At 37.0% G+C, this 20,170-nt stretch overlaps 3 protein-coding genes across 4 annotated transcripts; all 3 read left to right on the top strand.

The window, feature by feature from the left end:
- Positions 1-148: 148 nt before the first annotated feature.
- Positions 149-2,229, top strand: LOC131537119 (uncharacterized). The gene is made up of 2 exons (XM_058770400.1): positions 149-469; positions 1,595-2,229. Exons 1-2 carry the CDS (start codon positions 275-277, stop codon positions 2,009-2,011), a joined length of 612 nt encoding a protein of 203 aa, XP_058626383.1. The 5' UTR covers positions 149-274; the 3' UTR covers positions 2,012-2,229.
- A 2,555-nt stretch (positions 2,230-4,784) lies between these two features.
- Positions 4,785-10,524, top strand: LOC131537099 (gastrula zinc finger protein XlCGF57.1-like). The gene is made up of 2 exons (XM_058770367.1): positions 4,785-5,245; positions 8,211-10,524. Exons 1-2 carry the CDS (start codon positions 5,077-5,079, stop codon positions 9,230-9,232), a joined length of 1,191 nt encoding a protein of 396 aa, XP_058626350.1. The 5' UTR covers positions 4,785-5,076; the 3' UTR covers positions 9,233-10,524.
- A 4,471-nt stretch (positions 10,525-14,995) lies between these two features.
- On the top strand, positions 14,996-19,830 carry LOC131537113 (gastrula zinc finger protein XlCGF8.2DB-like). 2 transcript variants are annotated; one of them, XM_058770390.1, is made up of 3 exons: positions 14,996-15,141; positions 16,225-16,322; positions 18,900-19,830. In XM_058770390.1, the coding sequence occupies exons 2-3, from the start codon at positions 16,298-16,300 to the stop codon at positions 19,709-19,711; spliced, it is 837 nt and encodes a 278-aa protein (XP_058626373.1). In that variant the 5' UTR covers positions 14,996-15,141; positions 16,225-16,297; the 3' UTR covers positions 19,712-19,830. The 2 variants fall into 2 exon arrangements, with proteins under 2 accessions (XP_058626373.1, XP_058626374.1); XM_058770391.1 differs by lacking the exon at positions 14,996-15,141 and adding an exon at positions 15,160-15,246.
- Positions 19,831-20,170: the final 340 nt, after the last annotated feature.

Genomic DNA, 20,170 nt, shown 5'->3' with positions numbered 1-20,170 from the left:
GAATAAAAACGAGACTAAATGTGGTTTACAAAATAAAAACTATGCTAAAATGTCTCTTCATTTTCATTGACCAAAACGACATGAAATTAAATGTTATATCGTTATTTCGTTTCGTTTAGTCGCGTTATTATTATTATTTTGCAGTATTTCTGTTTCCTGTGTCTCACTTCAGGGGCTGCATCAGGTCGCACTGCACAGACGCAGGAGACGTCACTTCCTCAAGCCCCACTCGCCCCACTTAACAAAGTTAAGTCTGACACAGAAAAAGGGACCAATGGCCGGCCAGCCGGGGTTCGTCTTTGGGAGAAAAAGAAGAAACGACATTTGGAAAAACTTTCATTACATAGAAGTGGAAAAGAAAACGGAATGTGTTGTGGTAAAAGATGGGGAGAAATGCGGCCACAAAATCACAGGAAAAAACACCACGAACTTTAAGAGACATCTCAAGGCATTCCATAATGAAATTGAAGTCAGTCAAGACATTAACGTAACATTAATTTCTATTTTAGAAAGCTCATGCCAACTCATGAGGCTGTGGTTAATGTGTCTCATTTTAATGTTAGCTTTAAACGTTAGCCGCTGGAGCTGAAAACGACTGAGACAAACGTGTGTGACTAGCGTGTGTGTGTATATTTGTTTGTGAGAGAGTGTAAAATGTGTGTGTGTGTTTGTTTGTGTGAGAGAGAGAGTGTAAAGTGGGTTCTTAGTTCCTACCTGACTGACTGACTCCATGTGAACTAAGCATCCTTTGTTGGCCAAATACTGTAGCTAGTTTTGTTATTCACACAGCAATCACACTGAGCTGAATTTGGGATCAACAACATGACTTTGAATACCTTATTCTAGACCAATACATCCATTTAAACAAATGGTATTGGCATTAACATGCCTGCCGAGACTACTGCTTAGACCAGTGGTTTTCAAACCCTGGGTCGCGACCGAGACTTAAAAAATGGGTCGCCAAGGTGATTTAAGGAAAACGTATGTAAGTTCAAGACTCAGGAAAGAAGCAATTAACTAACATAAACAACAAAACAAAAGTAACCGGCAGCCGCCTCAGGTCAGAATCAAACGTGTATTTGTGTTTGCGCTCTGTTTTTGGAGCGTTGTACATTGTAGCAAATCAGAGACATATCTGTTGATTTCTATAACGCAGTGGCCAATCAGAGGAGCTTTAGTGAGTCAGAATCCACTCACCGCTCAGAACATGAGTGTTCTTGTTCAGTCCAGAGCTCTGGAAGCTTGCGACGTGAATCCTCTGCTTATAATGAACAAAGTGTAGGTGATGTAAATAAGAGATTAATTGTGCCGTGTTGATTGATTATAGCGGAATTAAAGATTGTGATACACTGAAATGAGTGACAGCTTTTTAAGGAAGCGCAATTGTCTTTCCTTCCTTCCTTCTTTCTATATAAATAAGTACATACATACATATATATGGGTCGCGTCAATTTAAAAAGACAAAAATAGGGTTGCTCTGAAAAAAGTTTGAAAACCACTGGCTTAGACTACTTCTGTTTTGATTAGATTTTTTTGATTGTTAGATTTTCCAGAGGCTGCATCTGTCCTGACATTGTATCTATTCCTGTGCTAGATTCCAGAAATAGCACCAGTGAAGCAAGTCCCACCCAAGAAGATGGACAAGCCAACTAGTGCTCAGGATTTCTTTGCCACAAGGTGGTACAACGACAACTCCCCAGAGCAACTTACCAAAGAGGAAGGGGTAGTGCAGTGGATAGGCCGCACAGGGCTCCCAGCACGAATTGTCGAAGATGTGGAGTTCATTGCCATGATGGCAAAAATGGACAAAAAGTTCAAAGTGCCAAAAATACATAAAATGTTAAACTTGATTGACAAAATGTACAAAGAAGAGAAAGAAAAGATTAAACAAAACCTGGCCACAGCACGCAGAATAACTACAGGGTTGGATATATGGACTAAAAAGGGGCTTACACCATCCTTCCTGGGAGTCAGTGCCTGTTACTTCAACCCTGAGGACAACCAGTCTTAAAATAACACATCCAGGAGGTTACAGTTCATGTAGTTGCTGTTGAGACTGCTGGTTATTTGGTTCAGTAGTTGGCATAATTCAGTATTGTTTGTTCTTTTCTGTCAACAAATTCCACTGTATGCAGCCAGTGCTTCCCATCCCATTATATCTCTCTAAGGTCCAAACAATTTGTAGTGTTATATCTTTTAATAGTTTTTATGATGCAAAATTTGACTTCAGTTTACAGGCAATACAAGTAACAGACACACACATTTTATTTGCACTTTTTAGTATGTTATTGTAGCTCGAGCATTTGAGCACCTTGTTTCTCTTTGTTAAACTTGAATGTATAAATTTTTTTCTGGCATTGTCATGTGATGCTATTTTATTTATTGTTTTTATTTATTTTATATAAATTAATGTGTGTGTACTTCTAACATGTTTGGTTGGTAAAATAAATGTTGTGAATTCAAATCAGAGCATCTTCCGTGTCTGGAATGGATGTATTCTTGAGTCTATAAGGTAACAATAATATAATAAGATAACCTTGTTTTAAATGGGTTTGGCTAAAATAAAATTTTGGTTTCGTCTATATTACTAGGTACTTATACTATATTGACTGGGTTAAATAGAAATGCATTATTAAAAAGAGTCTAAAATACAATTTTCATTGACTAAAACTAGACTAAATGTCATCAGTTTTCGTCGACTAAAACTAGACGAAAATAGTCATGGACTAAAATAAGACTAAAATGCTCAGACTTTTAGTTGACTGAAACTTGAGTAGACTAAAAAGAGTATGAATGTGACTAATAAAAACTAAAATGACAGCTTCACACAAAGACTAGACTAAAACTAAAATTTAAAAAGGCCGCCAAAAACAACATTGGCATAGTTGAATAACAGTTCTGTACATGGAAATGACATACCATGAGCCTCAAACACCATTGTTTCCTCCTTATGTAAATCTCGTGAATAAAAAAGACCACTGAAAAATAGGCATATCAGAACATAACACTGACTGTGACGTAACAGTCAGGATCACTAATAGTTAAGCCCCCCAACATTTGCATAAACCCGCCCATGTTCTAGGCCAGCTGCCGGCCAAATCATCAGAAGTTCTGCTGGTATTGTGAAGAAACAAGCGAGGACAACAGCGAAAATGACAGATCATGGAAATAAATGTTATGTTCCAGGCTGTGCAGGGGATGTGAAGTGCAGGGATGGGTTGGTGTCTGTATTCAGAAAGGCACGGAAAGCAAATAAAGGGACATGGTTAGCTCCTTGCTATTGGTAGCCTGTTACATTACATAAGATTTCACTTACCACATAAACAGAGTAAGGAGAGATGACTGAGGATGATGGCGAATGATTTACAAATCCTGAGCACTGCTGACAAGCATCTGATCTTGTAAAATGTGTGGTGCTCCATAGTATAAACAGAGTTCGTGCAATAGCGAATCTCCAAAGTGAAAGTGAAACTAAAAGCAATCATGTGTTTGAAAGAAGTTTCAATGCTCAGCATATTAATAGCGGCTCCCTGATGCCCGCATTTTATTTACAGTATAATTACCCAATGATATAACTGGGCTAGAAAGTATTGAAATATATATTTTCCCTGTGTTTCCTTCCCGTAAGCTACTGAAATGAGCCACACTGTGAAACAGCCAACCAGAGCAGAGCTCAGCATTATTATTCATGTCCCTTCCAAATAAGCCAATAACAGACTGTTTCAATCTAGGGAGAAATCCTAGGGTTGTAAATGCATATGCAAAACTGTTTCTGGAGAATTTTTGCCCTTACCTAAGCCACATACCTTCTATGTAGATATCAGAGAACAATTTAAAATATTTTATCAATGCATTCTATGGCACCTTTAAAATCTTACAAGTTTAAGATCAGCAAATATAGAAAAGATATTTGTGTGTTCTATGAAAATAAAAAAAAATAAAAAAAAATTTGTTTTCTTTCTCAGCTTGAAATGTACCGGCAATTCTGGAATGAGTCAGGCGTAATTTTTTTAACTAAACTGCCGATCTCATGTTACGAGGAATTTTTTTTTTTTTTTTTATTTTTAGCGAGAACAATGATCATGATGTGTACTTACTTCGATATTATGGCGGACACAGCTAGATACAGTGGTCGAATGGTCAGTCCATTGTCCGGTTTGAATAGGACCAATGATAATATCTTACTGTACAACCACAAGTGCACGGACTTGTTGATGTCGTGTAAAGGCATCTCCAAAACATAAAAAAATACCACTGTATTTGAAGGATAGCATTAAAGGAAAATGTTAAGATTTGCACATTTCCTTTTTAAAATACTTTCAGTAATTCACAGAGTCAGATAATTGTTTTTACACTGCAAAAAATATAGGCCTATTATATCAGCTGTTTCCACTAAAAATAGATGTTCAGCTTATGTTCACCTCAGCAAAACTGCATACATTTAATTTGATTTGAATTGTTTAAAACAATTGAAATACTATGACCAGTGTAAAAGAATGAGATCAACTATTTTAAACCGTTTTGTTTTTATGGATATTTTCATATATTTATTATAAAACGTAATAATACTGGATAATTTTAGCAATAAAAATTAATGTGTAGGCTATGGCCCAAATGGGATTACAGTCAGGATCTCATATTTCCTTAATGTCTTGTACCTTTGACGGTGTTAAACACGGTGTCATGTGGATGGGAATATGCATGGAAATGTTATTCAGATGAGGTTATGCATAGTAAAATTAGGCATATGTATTTCTGGGAGGAGTCGGGGTGGAGATGGACGCGCGCACAATCTTCAAGTCGAACGCGCTATTATTTCGCTCCTGTCGCAGCTTCACACTCCAGTCCAGCGGGCGGCTCTAAAACACATGCGTTTGTTTGCCAAACACCATTAAACCTCAGAGGAAGAGGTTTAGTTTCACTGCGCTCTCTTTTGTTTTGTCGTGATGCTGTTTTAATGCAAACGGTTAGGTCAATTAATAACTGTAATATTGTCATTCTCACAGTCGTGACTAAGTTTTGAAGCAAGCAGGAATATCTGAAGGAGTATCATCTGAACTGAGATCTGCTGTGAAGATGGTGTTTGTTAAAGAGGAGAGTGAAGAGAACACGAGTGAACCAGAAACCTGGAGAATAAAACAGGAGGAACCAGAAACCAGGAGAATAAAACATGAGGAACCAGAAACCTGGAGAATAAAACAGGAGGAACCAGAACCCTGGAGAATAAAACAGGAGGAACAAGGAGGTTGGTGTCTTCCCCTTTTATCTTTAATGAATTCTGTGGTGCATTAAGCTAACAAAGCTTTAACAGGGTGGCTGCAGATCCAGAAAAATCTTTACTTTCCTTACGTAAAAATTAGGGCTTAATTATCATTAAAATGTCTTAAATCCACTTTATAAAGGTCTTAAAAATGCGATAGAACTGACAATTTATTTTTATTTTATTTTCCTTTATTTAACCAGGTAGTCACATTGAGATATTACTATCTCTTCTTCCAGTGAGACCTGGTCAAGACGGCAGCACATAAAGTTTCATACAAAAAATATCACAAAGACAGTACCACAAATTACACAATCACAATTCATAAATAGAGTCTGATCATGAAAAGCAATTACAAGTATCCTTTAAAACATTATACAAAAGACATTTAAAAGTACTCAATGTTGGAAGTGTATCCAGATTAATTACATTTTGCAGTTCATTCCAAGCCCAAGGAGCATAAGCAGACAAAGCACATTTACCAAATTTTGACAATACCCTTGGAACTGTTAACCGAATACAAGAACCTGATCTAGTACAGCGACTGTTGATATGTAACGTTAACAAATTAGAAATATAAAATGGTAATTTACCTAAGAGAGCCTTTATGATGAATAAATACATATGTAACTTTCTCCTTTGGTATAAGGATAACCAATCCAAAGATTCATACAGAATACAGTGATGCATCCTTGACTCTGCACCTGTAATAAAACGTAATGCTGCATGATAAACAGAGTCTAGTTTTCTAAGTAAAGAAGTAGCTGCATGCATATATAGATGATCACCATAATCAATTATGGATAAAAATGTACTCTCTACCAATTTTATATATATATATATTATATATATATATATAAAAATCCCATGGCACTTCTCGTAAAAAGAGTAGGGGTGTAACCCCGGTGTCCTGGCCAAATTCCCTCCACTGGCCCTTGTCTATCATGGCCTCCTAATAATCCCCATCCACTTGATTGGCTCTATGACACTCTCTCCTCTCCACCTGTAGCTGGTGTGCGGTGAGCGCACTGGCGCCGTTGTCCTGTGGCTGCCGTCGCATCATCCAAGTGGATGCTGCACACTGGTGGTGGTTGAGGAGAGACCCCCCACATGATTGTAAAGTGCTTTGGGTGTATTGCAATAATGTATTACACAATAAAGCGCTATATAAATGCCTCATTCATTCATATATATATATATATAGAGAGAGAGAGAGAGAGAGAGAGAATCTATACATAATACACATTAATTATATCTATCATAGATAGATAGATAGATATAATTAACACAGTGAAGACTAATTAATTTACACAATGTATGTAGCGTTTCTTATTTATTGTAGTTTTTTGTCCTATTGCTTGCAATTAGTTTCTTATACTTATTTCATCACTGACTGTTTATTTATTTTCAGTGAGCTTGAGTTTCTTTTGTTTGGTTTTTTTGTCTATTTTTAGGCTTGTATTAGTTTGATATTGACATTGGTGACAAGGATTATGAAAATTCTATGGTATCAAAGATTTTAATATCATGAAAACCTTTTTAAAAGAAAAAAAATTACTATATTGTGATATATATATCGTTATCGTGATATAAAATTAGTCATATCGTGATATTAGATTTTGGTCATATCGCCCACCCCTACTCTTGCAAAGTATACTTTTGGATGTGATTTCTATAACCAGAATATGATACATTTGACAAAGAATCAATTGGAAGAAACGTTTCAAGCTAGAATTGTCAAACTCATACATACCAAACATGAATAAACCTTAGTCATTCAATAGTTATTAAAAAGACATACATAATATGTGCTTAAAACATGATAGTCTAATGTGTGGGTTACATACATAATATAGTGTTATGCCTAGAAATGTCCTTTTAGGATGATTTTATATGCATATGAAAAAGAAAGTGTCCGTGTAGTTCTATGTAGGACATAGAGACATGTTCGGTGAAGACCAGAGAGAGGTTAAAAGGTCTCCTAAAGAATTTCAGTCTCAGTCTTTGTCTTGTGGGGAAAAAGTCAGTCTAAGGAAGCTCGTGATTTCCAGCGTGGAACGCATGTGATGGCCATCTCTTTGACCATTAGTCTTGATTACTTGTCCCAAATTTGACGATCTCCTTCCAGCATTGTACTTATCAATAAGTATTCTTTTGTCTTAATGTTGCGAGCTGTTCTGTGAAGGAGGCTTGTTGGTAAGGCTTGCTCCAGACTCATGGCGCTAGGAATCTGATTGATGACGTCCTGTTTTCTTGGGGCATCTCTGGAATTTCGGCTACTCATGTTTCTGATTGAATCTTAAATTTGTCTGACTCGTTCTGATCCTACAGTAGATACCTCTTCATTCACTGCTACGAATTGATGGCGGTGAGATAAGTACAATTTGAACCATGCTAATGCACTTCCACTAATGCCAACAAAGTTTTCTAGTCTATTCAAAAGAATGTTGTGGTCGATAGTGTCGAACGCAGCACTAAGATCCAGTAGAACTAATAGAGAGATACAACCACAATCATAAGATAAGAGCAAGTCATTTGTAACTCTGAGAGCAGTCTCAGTACTATGAAACGGTCTAAATCCTGACTGGAAATCCTCACAGATATCATTTTTCTCTAAGAAGGAATATAATTGTTAGGATACTACCTTTTCTAGTATCTTTGACAGAAAAGGGAGATTCGAGAACGGTCTGTAATTAACTAGATCTTTTGGGTAAAGTTGTGGTTTTTTAATGAGAGGCTTAAAAACAGCCAATTTGAAGGTTTTGGGGACATATCCTAATGACAATGACATTTTGACAATGTTGCCGTTGCTGTACGCAAAACCTTTCAAAAAAAAAAAAAAAAAAATGCTCTGCTTTTAGTGCAATGTTGTTGTGTGGATGTAACATAACTTCCTTTTGTTCTCCAAATGTCCCAATTGATTTACATCACTTTAATGTTTTCATTTTAGGCCTGGTGAAAGTGAAAGAAGAAAGACAAGATCTGAATGAAGTGGAGGAGAAGCATCAGGATCAGAAAGCTCATGATGTCACTGGAGAAAAATCAGCGAGTTGCTCCAAAACTGAAAACAGTTGCTCACAAAGCAACATTCAAATAACAGAAGTCAAAGGGCCTTTCAGCTGCTATGAATGTGGAAACACTTTTACGGGTAAAAAACACCTTAAGAATCACATGAGAATTCATAAGAGAGTAAAGCCTTTCACCTGCTCTGAGTGTGGAAACACTTTCAAACAGAAAAGAAGCCTTGACGAACACATGATGATTGTTCATACTGGAAAAAGGCCTTTCAGCTGCTCTGAGTGTGGAAATACTTTCACACGCAAAGGAAGCCTGAAGAATCACATGTTAATTCATACGGGAATAAAGCCTTTTACCTGCTCTCAGTGTGGAAACACATTCAGCCATAGAGGAAACCTTTGGAATCACATGAAAATTCATGCTCAAATAAAGTCTTTCAGCTGCTCTCAGTGTGGAAAGAGTTTCACACAGAAAAGAACACTTAATGAGCATATGCTAATTCACACTTCAGAAAAACAATTAACTTGTCCTCAGTGTGGAAAGACTTTTACATGTAAAGGAAGCCTGAAGACTCACATGTTAATTCATGCTGGAATAAAGCCTTTCGTCTGCTCTCAGTGTGGGAAGAGTTTCACATATAAAGGATGCCTTAAGGTTCATTTGCTAACTCACTCTTCAGAAAAGCCTTTCGTCTGCTCTCAGTGTGGAAAGAGTTTCACGTGTAAAGGAAGCCTACAGAGTCACATGCTAATTCATGCTGGAATAAGGCCTTTCAGCTGCTCTCAGTGTGGAAAGAGTTTCACATGTAAAAAATATCTTCGGAATCACATGAAAACTCATACTGGAATAAAACCTTTCAGCTGCTCTCAGTGTGGAAAGAGTTTTACTGAGAAAAGACAACTTGATGTTCATGTGCGTATTCACACTTCAGAAAAGTCTTTCACCTGTCCTTAGTTTAGAAACACTTTCACGTGTAAAGGAAGTGCTGAGAGTCACGTGTTAATTAGTGCTGGGGAAAAAGCCTTTTACTTGCTCTCAGTGTGGAAAGTGTTTCGCCTGTAAACAAGAATTTAATCGCAACATGAGAATTCACACTGAAACAATTGATTTTAATATCTATAATGTACTTGAAGTATGCAGTGTTAATTTTGGCAGCAAATTTTGATTTTGTTTTAGTCATAGCCTTTTGACTAAAATGCCGTTTAGTCATGTTTTAGTCATCTGAATTGTTTTAGTCAACTTATAGTCTGCTACATATAAGATTTTAGTTCACTAAATTTACAATAAATTTAGTTAACTAAAATCTAACGAGTTTATTTAAATTGTTTAGTTACATTTTCAAAATTATTTACTTCTGGAGAAAACATCTGTAAATCTGTTAATATGAATGATATTAAGGTTTGAACATGCAATATGGACAGATTTAACTGCTGTGAGATATTAGGCCTTTTTCTGGAAATTAAATTAAACCACTTCTGAAAGAAAAAAGAACATGATCTTCTTTTCAATTAATAATATATGGGTTGTTATGGGGTTATTATATGTGACATGGCATTTTCACTGTCCCACAAGATAAAAATTTATATTATTTTATACAATAAACAATTATTTAAAATGGTAAAAATATTATATATAAAAATAAAATATATTTTGCTGTACTTTGGATCAAATAAATGCAGGCTTGGTGAACAGAAGAGACTTCCTTAAAAAACATTAAAAATTTTACTGTTCAAAAACTTATCACTGGTAGTGTATAGGCAAGTTTAATTTTTCTCTTTTTTCTAGCTTTTAATTGGCTAAGACGTCAGATACATTGCTGGACAATAAACAATAATAATGATTTGTTTATATACTACAAACACATTTTTATCACATAATAAGGCAGAATAGTTTCCATACTGTAATAAATGTCAATTAGCACTGCATTGTTATTTACTACCTGGAGATGACTTGAAAAATACAAATGAACCATACAGTATATTGTCGCAATCGTATATTTAATGTCTTCATGTTTCCAACCATTTCTGTTTTTCTGTGAAAACGACTGTTTTCATGCAGCGATAGCAAGACGCTTTTGTCCATATTTAGGACTTTCCTTTTCTGCAGGAGAGCGCCCTCGTGGGGGTTGGCGGGGGGGTGAGAACATGACTCACTCATGTTTCTTTTTTATTATTATTATTAGCCCACTATTATTATAATTCTTTTTTTTATTATTACAAATTAAACAAACAGTTAAACACCATGGAACAAATTACATTACATTTTGTGTTGCACTTCTGTGCCTCGGCTGCGCGAATGTGCCGCTGAGATATGTCATTTTTCCTACCGTGTATGATATTAAAATCAGTGCGACAAACTTTGCAAAAGGCGTGGGTGTTGTTTACATTGCATCGAGACAAAAAATGTAATTCTTCCGTCCAGCTGTTAAATTTACACTAATATTTATTTTCTTCGCCGGAGCACCACCTGACTCTTCTCCTTCCATTTCTACCATTGATGCTAGATTAAATTTCCTGTGTCTACTACTTGTGCAGAAATCTACAGCGCAACTGGTTGTAGGTTGCCAGGTTGAGGTCAAAAATAGTTTGAAAAACGGGAGTGTTGACAGGTATGGTCCAAATAAAACATCAGGTCATGCACAGACTATCCTGTCTCTTTGAATTTATATTTATTCACACCGGCTCTTGAAAACCTCTATGCAAACACACTTGCCTGAAAAAGTGCATGGAATTAATTTACGTGGTGTTAAAAGTGGGGGGGACACCTTTGCACGTTCTTCAATAAACCTTATTAATTCTGTAATCTCTCTGATGCTGTATAATAATGTTCATGAGATCAGATGGATATAACGGGCCCTATCATACACCCAGCACGGCGCAAGAGTTTTTGCTAGTTACAGCCCGATGCAGTTCTCATTTTCCCGTCCTGCGCTGCGTTGTTTAAATAGCAAATGCAATTGCGCCCATGGGCGTGCTGGTCTAAAAAAAAGGTGTGTTCAGGCGCATTCACGCTTTGCTATTTTGAGGAACTGAAAATAGATTGCACCATAGACCAACTCAAACCTGGTCTAAAGTCAATGGCGCAATATTTTTTTTGTTGTTGTTTAAAGAGCGCATTTGTAGAATATACACCCCTGGGCGGGTCCACAATGTGCATTCACTCTGCTTATTACACACAGAGCAGCACACAAACATGCCAAATATTAAAAATTAAAGGATTACAGTGTAAAAGAATATTATTGTGTAGGCTACATAAATATAAAAATGTCATACATGTCACAGTGACAGTCATTGCATGTATCAGAATTAGCCTACCTATTTGCTCGCGCGTGAGCAGGTCCGTTTGCTCTCTGGAGATGCGTTCAGTCTGTGCACCTTAAAATTCTGCAGTTTAAACAGCGAATCCGCCATGGCACGAGCACAACTCGCTCTTAAAGGGAATGGGAGATGAGACTCTGACTGGCTTATTGCACATTATGCCCAAAAAGGGAAGATTTAAGAATTAACTTAAAAGGGGGGAAAGTGACAAAAGTAAAACTTTGGGGAAAGAGCAAAGAGATGATGGTCGAGAAAGCTCTGCAGTAATGTTGACATTTATGGAAGAAACTTTACCAGATAATGTTATGTTAGGCTACTTATGCTTCAGAATTAAGAAGTACAAAAGACCTCCATTAATATGCTTCAACTGCCAGAGATTCGGGCACGGAGCATCGGCATGTAAGGGTAAACGCAGGTGTGGGAAGTGTAGCGAAGATCATGATTTTAAAGAATGTAAGAATCAGATTAAATGCTGTAATTGTGGTGGAATTCGTGTAGCTGCATATAGGGAATGCCCTGTCCGTACAAAAGCTGAAGCAGTGCAGAAGGTGAGGGACGAGAATAAGATGTCGTATGCAGAAGCAGTAAGAAGAATAGAGAGAGAAGGTCTTAGTCATGTAGTTGGGCCTGAAAGACAATAACAGGAATGTGGAAAAATACCCGATGACTCCATTAGTTATCAAAAAGACAGAATTTTTAGCTTTTTTCTCAGAAGCTGTGTGGAGAATTATAGAGAGAGCTAAGAATAAATCAGATGTTGCAAGGGAAGTAGTTGCGGTAGCAGACAAATTTCTAGAGATTAAAGATGTTCAGGATTAGCAGGAAGCCAGCAAGCCCCTTTTATCCGAGAGAAAGGTAAGAATGGGGAAAGAGTTGAATCATTAGATGATGATATGGATTAATTAAATGTTTTATGTCCTGCAATGGAATGCTAAGAGTCTAATAGCCAATGGGCAGGAGTTTAAGAGATTTGTTGATGCTTTTAAAGAAAGACCAGATGTGTTATGTGTGCAGGAGACGTGGCTTAGACCAAATTTGCATTTTGTTTGGAAGGAAATTGTTTAAAGAGCAGGATTTCAGGCCAGGAAAGTATAACTATTCAAAGGCAAGGTGGGATGAATTTAGGATTAGAACTCAGGAAGAGATTAATAATATATGTTAAAATGTTAAATCAGGCAGCAGAAGAGTTTATTCCAAAGTTTGATTGTCCAAATGAACGGCAAATTGTTCCTTGGTAGAATGAGATCTGTACTCAGGCAGTTTTAGCTCGAAACAAAGCATATCGACGGTTGAGGAAGTTTCCAATGGAAGAGTATGCGATAGAATATAAGTTCTGAATATAAATTCTGTGGTACTTTAGGTCCTCAAACAAATCTTAGGAAATTATGGGCACTGGTATGTAGAATGACAGGAGAGTACAAGACTAATAATTAAGAAGGTACATAATTGGGAAAATATTAGTCCACTTAGTAAAAAGGAAAGAGAAAAGAAGCTGAAAGATGAGAAGCATAAACTTGAGTATAATAAAGATAATATGAGGGCAGTGAATGTATGTTTTTCATTGGATGAATTAAAACAAGCCATTGGTAGGAGGAAAGACACTATGCCTGGAAGAGATGGGATAGGATATCAAATTCTTCGTCAGTTGGAAGATACTGTTACAGTAAGTGTTGAAATTAATTCATGCAGTATGGGAAGATAGTATGTTGCCTAAAGAATGGAAATGCACAATAATTGTCCCAATATTAAAACCGGGGGAAAATGCAGATGATCCTAAGTCGTATCATCCGATTGCTCTTACAGCTGTTTTATGTAAGATAATGGAACGTATGGTGATAGATTAGTATATATGCTAGAGAAACGAGAATTATTTGCTCCGTATCAAAATGGTTTTAAAATTGGAAGATCTACTATGGACTCAATATTAGTGTTAGATTTGGATATTAGAAGAGCTATTGCTAATAAGGAAGTTGTCATAAGTTTTTAAAGAAATTGGGAGTTGCACAAGCGAAAGGATTAAGAATATGTGGAGGAGCAATGAGAACTACTCCACTTAATGCTTTGTTAATTGAAAAGGGTGAGACTACGTTAGAGATGCGATGTAATAAACTCTCTCTGTATTATTGGACTAAGTTAAGAAGCTATAATTGTTCTAACCCTGCTAGGATTTTATTAGAAGAACACTGGGAAATAAAAGAGAGAGTAGGAAGACTTCATTAGGTAAAAGAGCTCAGGAAATAGGAGTGAATGATATTAAGATTGCACCAGTAATTACTTGGCCTCCAGTTCCTCCATGGTTAATGACAGTTCCTAAAGTAAACCTTAGTATTTTAGATCAAATAAAGAAGGATGAAGGTAGTCCTGTGGATATGGTTTATAGTTATTTGAAGAGAAATTGGACAGATTATATATATTTACAGATGGTTCAATGAATTTAAGAAGTGGAAAAGCAGCAATAGGAATAAGTATTCCTCAGTTAAATTTAAAGAAGGGAAAAAGAGCCATTTGTTCAGATTCATCTGCAGCTTTAATGGCATTAAAGGGAAGGGAAAGTGAAGCTAGGTCAGATTTAATAGTAGAATTATGAGTAACACTGAATCAAGTTAGTAGAATGGGGAATATAGTGGGATTTCTTTGGGTGCCGGCTCATGTGGGTGTTCAGGGAAATGATCGAGACAGATGAAATGGCAAGAAAGGCTGTAAATAGAGGTGAAGTAGAGTTGGAAGTTTTGTATGGTAGAGTTGAGTGCAAAATTATTATCCAAGAAGGAACAGTAAAATTGTGGCAAAAAGAATGGAATGAGGGATATAAAGGTATATATTACTATTCAGTTTAGCCAATAGTAGGGCATTATAGAATAATACAGTTAGAAAGAAAGGATAGTGTTGTTTTAACTAGACTAAGGTAGGGTCATTGTGCATTGAATTTTGTTCAGAAGAAACTGTGAGCCATGTGTGACATTCATCATGCAGCAAGACGTCGCATGTTTTCAGAGTTGTATCATGAATGTGGAGTCACGACCCTGCTGAAAAAAAAAAAACAATAGAACCCTACCCAAAACACAATAGAAAATGTAATGGTTTTAATGGGAATTGTATTGGTTTTAATGGAAACTATAATGGTGTCTACTGGCATGTGATGGATTCTATTGGTGGGATGTTAAATCCTATTGGGAAAAAAAGTAATTTTGTAATGGTTTTACTGGGAAAAGCTAATGGTTTATAATGGTATTTTAATGGAAACCATCGGAATTTCGGTGATGGTTTCTATTGGGTTTCTATTCTATTGTTTTTTTTTTTTAGCAGGGGAATGCTTCTATACAATCGATTATAAGTCAGCGAAAGTCGTTATCAATTTTCTGCATATGTCTGGACTTTATACAAGGATCTAAGTGTTAAGTGGAGTATCCAGATGACCTGAGGAGGGCAGCAATACGCCGATGTTGCGTCTAGTCTGCCGCAAATTCTACAAGAGAAGAAGAAGTCTCGCGGCGATTACGTCACCGCTAGCGCGCGTTCACTCAGCGTCGAGTCTTCTGAGGAGAGGTGAGCAGATCACGGTCTTCGCATATTTAATTGTAAAATACACTTTACACAGTTTGTTTATGTAATATATATATAACGTCACTTAGAACCGCAGGCAACAAGCATGTGAGGAAAACATGTTAAGTTCATAGAGTCCTGAGTGATTTTGTATTTTGTTCGTGTGAATGATTGTTTGGAGTGATAATGTTGCTGTTACTGTCTTGTGATCTGTGAGAGGAATGGATGCGAACCGATATCAAATTTTGCTGCTGCTATTTTTTTAATACGGTTATTTATCTTTTGAGGTCTATCTTTCGCAGATCAAATTTGTTGTATTTACTTTACGTGGATAAAATTAAGAACAGATACTCTTAAATACTTAATATAATTAGTCTGTATGCCATATGGAATATTTTAAATCTCTAGAAATATCAAACTATATTTAGATGTGCTCTAGTGTAGTTATTTACCTGTAATTGAAGAGTTCAGATGCAAAAGCCTCTAAGTGCCATCTGAAATTTTCATCTAAAATGAGCATTTTTTTTTTTTTTTTTTAGGTTCAGTAATTTTACTGTAATAGCAATGTAAAGGGCCTTTTCTATGCAATTAAAGTGAAATAACTGAACATAAATATAGGAGCCTGATAAAATTGCTCATTTTAGAAGAATATTTCAGACAGCACTTAGAGGCTTTTGCATCTGAACTCTTAACGAAGATGGGTGTCATCAAATGTCGGTGTTTATGCTTTATTGTTTCATTCTTACTGTTATTTATATTTTTATATTTATAGACTGATAACTTATGTTAATACTAAGGCAGAATGAAAAATAAAATATGGTTAGTGATGTTAACAATAGAAAGACAGAAAACATAATTGCATAGAATGTGAGAGCAGTGTTACTGAATGAGCATTTTAGATTAATGTGCTCTTTGTGTCGACACTTACTTTTAATATAGTAATATAATAATTTGCAAAGAGGCAACACTTTGTATTTGTAAGGCTCTAGTCTCTTCTGCTTCTAATATGTAAATGCTTAAATGTAAATTATTTTTAAAAATAGCAACTGTTTTGTTGTTTTTGGCAAATCTGCTTCTTCCACACAGAAATTCATAATCAGTGAAGCTCCTCCCACAACGATTACATCATCAGTGAAGCTCCTCCCACAAACCCTGCAGAATGAAACATACTGAAGAGCAAACAGGTTGGTGTTTATTCTTCATTCTTCATTAATGAGGCTGATGGTTAAAAAGCTTCAAGCTGATTTATATTTGTTGTAATAGGATAATTTTTTCAATAACATTATTTTAGATAATTGTGTAGTTGATCAACCATATTTAATAGTTCTCCCCGTAGAAACATGTTATTTGTGCCTATAATGTTTTAACCCTTGTATGGTGTTCAGGTCTGTGGGACCTGTTTTCACTTTTTATCAAAAGAAAAATTATACTATTAATTATTTTTTCAAGCTCAGACTCATTGGCCTTGGCTCATTTTCTGTGAAGACCATACACTGAACAAAATTATAAACGCAACACTTTTGTTTTTGCCCCCATTTTTCATGAGCTAAACTCAAAGATCTAAGACTTTTTCTATGTACACAAAAGGCCTATTTCTCTCAAATATTGTTCACAAATCTGTCTAAATCTGTGTTAATGAGCACTTCTCCTTTGCCGAGATACTCCATCCACCTCACAGGTGTGGCATATCAAGATGCTGATTAGACAGCATGATTATCGCACAGGTGTGCCTTAGGCTGGCCACAATAAAAGGCCACTCTAAAATGTGCAGTTTTACTGTATTGAGGGGGTCCGAAAACCAGTCAGTATCTGGTGTGACCACCATTTGCATCACAACACATCTCCTTCACATAGAGTTGATCATGTTGTTGATTGTGACCTGTGGAATGTTGGTCCACTGCTCTTCAATGGCTGTGCGAAGTTGCTGGATATTGGCAGGAACTGGAACACGCTGTCGTATACAACGATCCAGAGCATCCCAAACATGCTTAATGGGTGACATGTCTGGTGAGTATGCTGGCCGTGCAAGAACTGGGATGTTTTCAGCTTCCAGGAATTGTGTACAGATCCTTGCAACATGGGGCCGTGCATTATCATGCTGCAATATGAGGTGATGGTCGTGGATGAATGGCACAACAATGAGCCTCAGGATGTCGTCACGGTATCTCTGTGCATACAAAATGCCATCAATAAAATGCACCTGTGTTCGTTGTCCATAACATACGCCTGCCCATACCATAACCCCACCACAACCATGGGCCACTCGATCCACGTTGACATCAGCAAACCGCTCACCCACACGACACCATACACATTGTCTGCCATCTGCCCTGTACAGTGAAAACCGGGATTCATCCGTGAAGAGAACACCTCTCCAAAGTGCCAGACGCCATCGAATGTGAGCATTTGCCCACTCAAGTCTGTTACGACGATGAACTGCAGTCAGGTCGAGACCCTGATGAGGACGACGACCATGCAGATGAGCTTCCCTGAGACGGTTTCTGACAGTTTGTGCAGAAATTCTTTGGTTATGCATACTGATTGTTGCAGAAGCTGTCCGGGTGGCTGGTCTCAGACGATCTTGGAGGTGAAGATGCTGGATGTGGAGGTCCTGGGCTGGTGTGGTTACATGTGGTCTGTGGTTGTGAGGCCGGTTGGATGTACTGCCAAATTCTCTGAAACGGCTTATGGTATAGAAATTAACATTCAATTCACAGGCAACAGCTCTGGTGGACATTCCTGCAGTCAGCATGCCAACTGCACGCTCCCTCAAAACTTGCGACATCTGTGGCATTGTGCTGAGTGATAAAACTGCACATTTTAGAGTGGCCTTTTATTGTGGCCAGCCTAAGGCACACCTGTGCAATAATCATGCTGTCTAATCAGCATCTTGATATGCCACACCTGTGAGGTGGATGGAGTATCTCGGCAAAGGAGAAGTGCTCACTAACGCACATTTAGACAGATTTGTGAACAATATTTGAGAGAAATGGGCCTTTTTTGTACATAGAAAAAGTTTTAGATCTTTAAATTAAGCTCATGAAAAATGGGGGCAAAAACAAAAGTGTTGCGTTTATAATTTTGTTTAGTGTATATCAGAACAAATTTTCAATGACCACTCACTGTACACCCCCACTACACACTTATATTACATACATGGTGATCAAGTCCACTGGACCCGGGGCTAATAAAAGAGTGGACATTTTAGGTCCTGTGTACCTTCACTCTGTCCTCCTATTGTCTGGGCCTGCTATTAGTATGTGTGTGTTTGTGTGAGAGAGAGACAGTCTGTAAGAGTGTGACTGTACGTGTGAGTTTTGTATTTCTGCCTCTGCCATTCCCACACAAGGTTGTAGCACTTTAATTCATAAATGTGATCTAGCAAAGGTAAAGGGCAAATGTTGACCATATATGCCATTTATATTGCTTGTAATTGGGATGAAGTAAACATCTGTTGATTATTTTAACATATAATTTTTGATTGTGTTGAATTAAAAATCCAAAACTGTAGCGGGTCCACCACGGGACTGTAGCAGTGACTCACGAACACTGAGTAAAAAAAATATGAACACCACATAAGGGTTAAAATAATAATAACAACAATTGGTATATCATGGTACCTCGTTCATTGAGCGTTTTAGGGACATGATCAAAATGACCAAAATTTGGTATAGCAATCGTCTACTTTTCACTGTTACATCAGGGTTCGCCAGGATTACTGAGAGTTTCTGAAAATCAAACTGTTTTTACTTTTATTTCAGAGTTGATTGAAGAAATCAAAGAGAATGAAGAATTGAGTGAAGTTGAGGAGAAAAATCATGTCAAAACTGGAGAAAAACCTTTTAGTTGCTCTCAAACCAAACAGAAAGATTTAAAGAAAAGAAGAGTCCTGAAATCTTTCACCTGCACTCCGTGTGGAAAGAGTTTCACATTCAAACATCATCTTGTGCTTCACATGAGAGTTCATACTAGAGAGAAATCTTTCACTTGTGATCAGTGCGGGAAGAGTTTCACACGAAAAGGACACCTTACAGAGCATACAAGTGTTCATACTGGAGAGAAGCTGTTCACGTGTGATCAGTGTGGAAAGAGTTTCACACGATCATCAAACCTTAACGAACACATGATCATCCACACTGGAGAGAAACCATACAAGTGTTCACACTGTGACAAGAGATTCAGTCGGTCAGGAGACCTGAAAACACATGAGAGAATCCACACTGGAGAGAAACCGTACACGTGTGATCAGTGCGGGAAGAGTTTCACAATAAAAAAACACCTTACAGAGCATATAAGGGTTCATACTGGAGAGAAGCCGTTCTCTTGTGATCAGTGCGGAAAGAGTTTCGCACGATCATCAAACCTTAACGAACACATGAACATTCACACTAGAGAGAAACACCACGCATGTGTTCAATGCAGCAAAACATTTTTGAGAGCTTCAGTCCTGAAGACACACCTGAATGTACATTCAAAGGAGAAGCCACATTCATGTTATTTGTGTGGAAAGAGCTTTTCATGTCTACAATATTTAAAAGTACATCAGAAAATACATACTGTTGTGAGAGATTAAGTGCTTTAAGTGTGAAGACTTTTACTTCAGCAAACTGTTTAAAACGGTATGAGAGGACTCACACTGGAGAAAAACCTTATAAGTGTAGAAGAGATTCAATCATTAAAGAGACCTGAAAACACATGAGAGGATTCATACTAGAGAGAAACCGTATCACTGCACTGCATGTGGGAAGTTTTTCAATAATTAATCTGCTCTACTTTTAATATTTGGGTCAATATCACTGTAGGGTGCCTTTTGGTGTCCTGTACATAACTCATTTGCCATGATAACTTAACATAAAAATTACTATATTATTTATTTATATATATATATATATAATATAATAGGGCGGCGTTTTAGTGCCATGTTAAAAAAAATCTAAGATTATGAGAGTGAAGTCGAAATGTTTCAAGAATGAAGATTAAAGTTGTAATATTTTGAGATATGCATGCAAATGGCCCGGATTGGGAGCACTGG

This window comes from Onychostoma macrolepis, chromosome 03 (genome assembly GCF_012432095.1).
Source record: "Onychostoma macrolepis isolate SWU-2019 chromosome 03, ASM1243209v1, whole genome shotgun sequence".
NCBI classification, from domain to species: domain Eukaryota; kingdom Metazoa; phylum Chordata; class Actinopteri; order Cypriniformes; family Cyprinidae; genus Onychostoma; species Onychostoma macrolepis.
The sequence above is the reverse complement of the archived record's forward strand: the minus strand, read 5'-3'. Positions and strand labels throughout refer to the sequence as shown.

Bases quoted from the DNA above. Each gene is read 5' to 3' on its own strand.
- LOC131537119 (XM_058770400.1), top strand. From the start codon at position 275: ATGGCCGGCCAGCCGGGGTTCGTCTTTGGGAGAAAAAGAAGAAACGAC. The intron at 470-1,594 runs GTCAGTCAAGAC...TTCCTGTGCTAG, and splicing joins CATTCCATAATGAAATTGAA to ATTCCAGAAATAGCACCAGT.
- LOC131537099 (XM_058770367.1), top strand. From the start codon at position 5,077: ATGGTGTTTGTTAAAGAGGAGAGTGAAGAGAACACGAGTGAACCAGAA. The intron at 5,246-8,210 runs GTTGGTGTCTTC...TTTTCATTTTAG, and splicing joins AAAACAGGAGGAACAAGGAG to GCCTGGTGAAAGTGAAAGAA.
- LOC131537113 (XM_058770390.1), top strand. From the start codon at position 16,298: ATGAAACATACTGAAGAGCAAACAG. The intron at 16,323-18,899 runs GTTGGTGTTTAT...CTTTTATTTCAG, and splicing joins ACATACTGAAGAGCAAACAG to AGTTGATTGAAGAAATCAAA.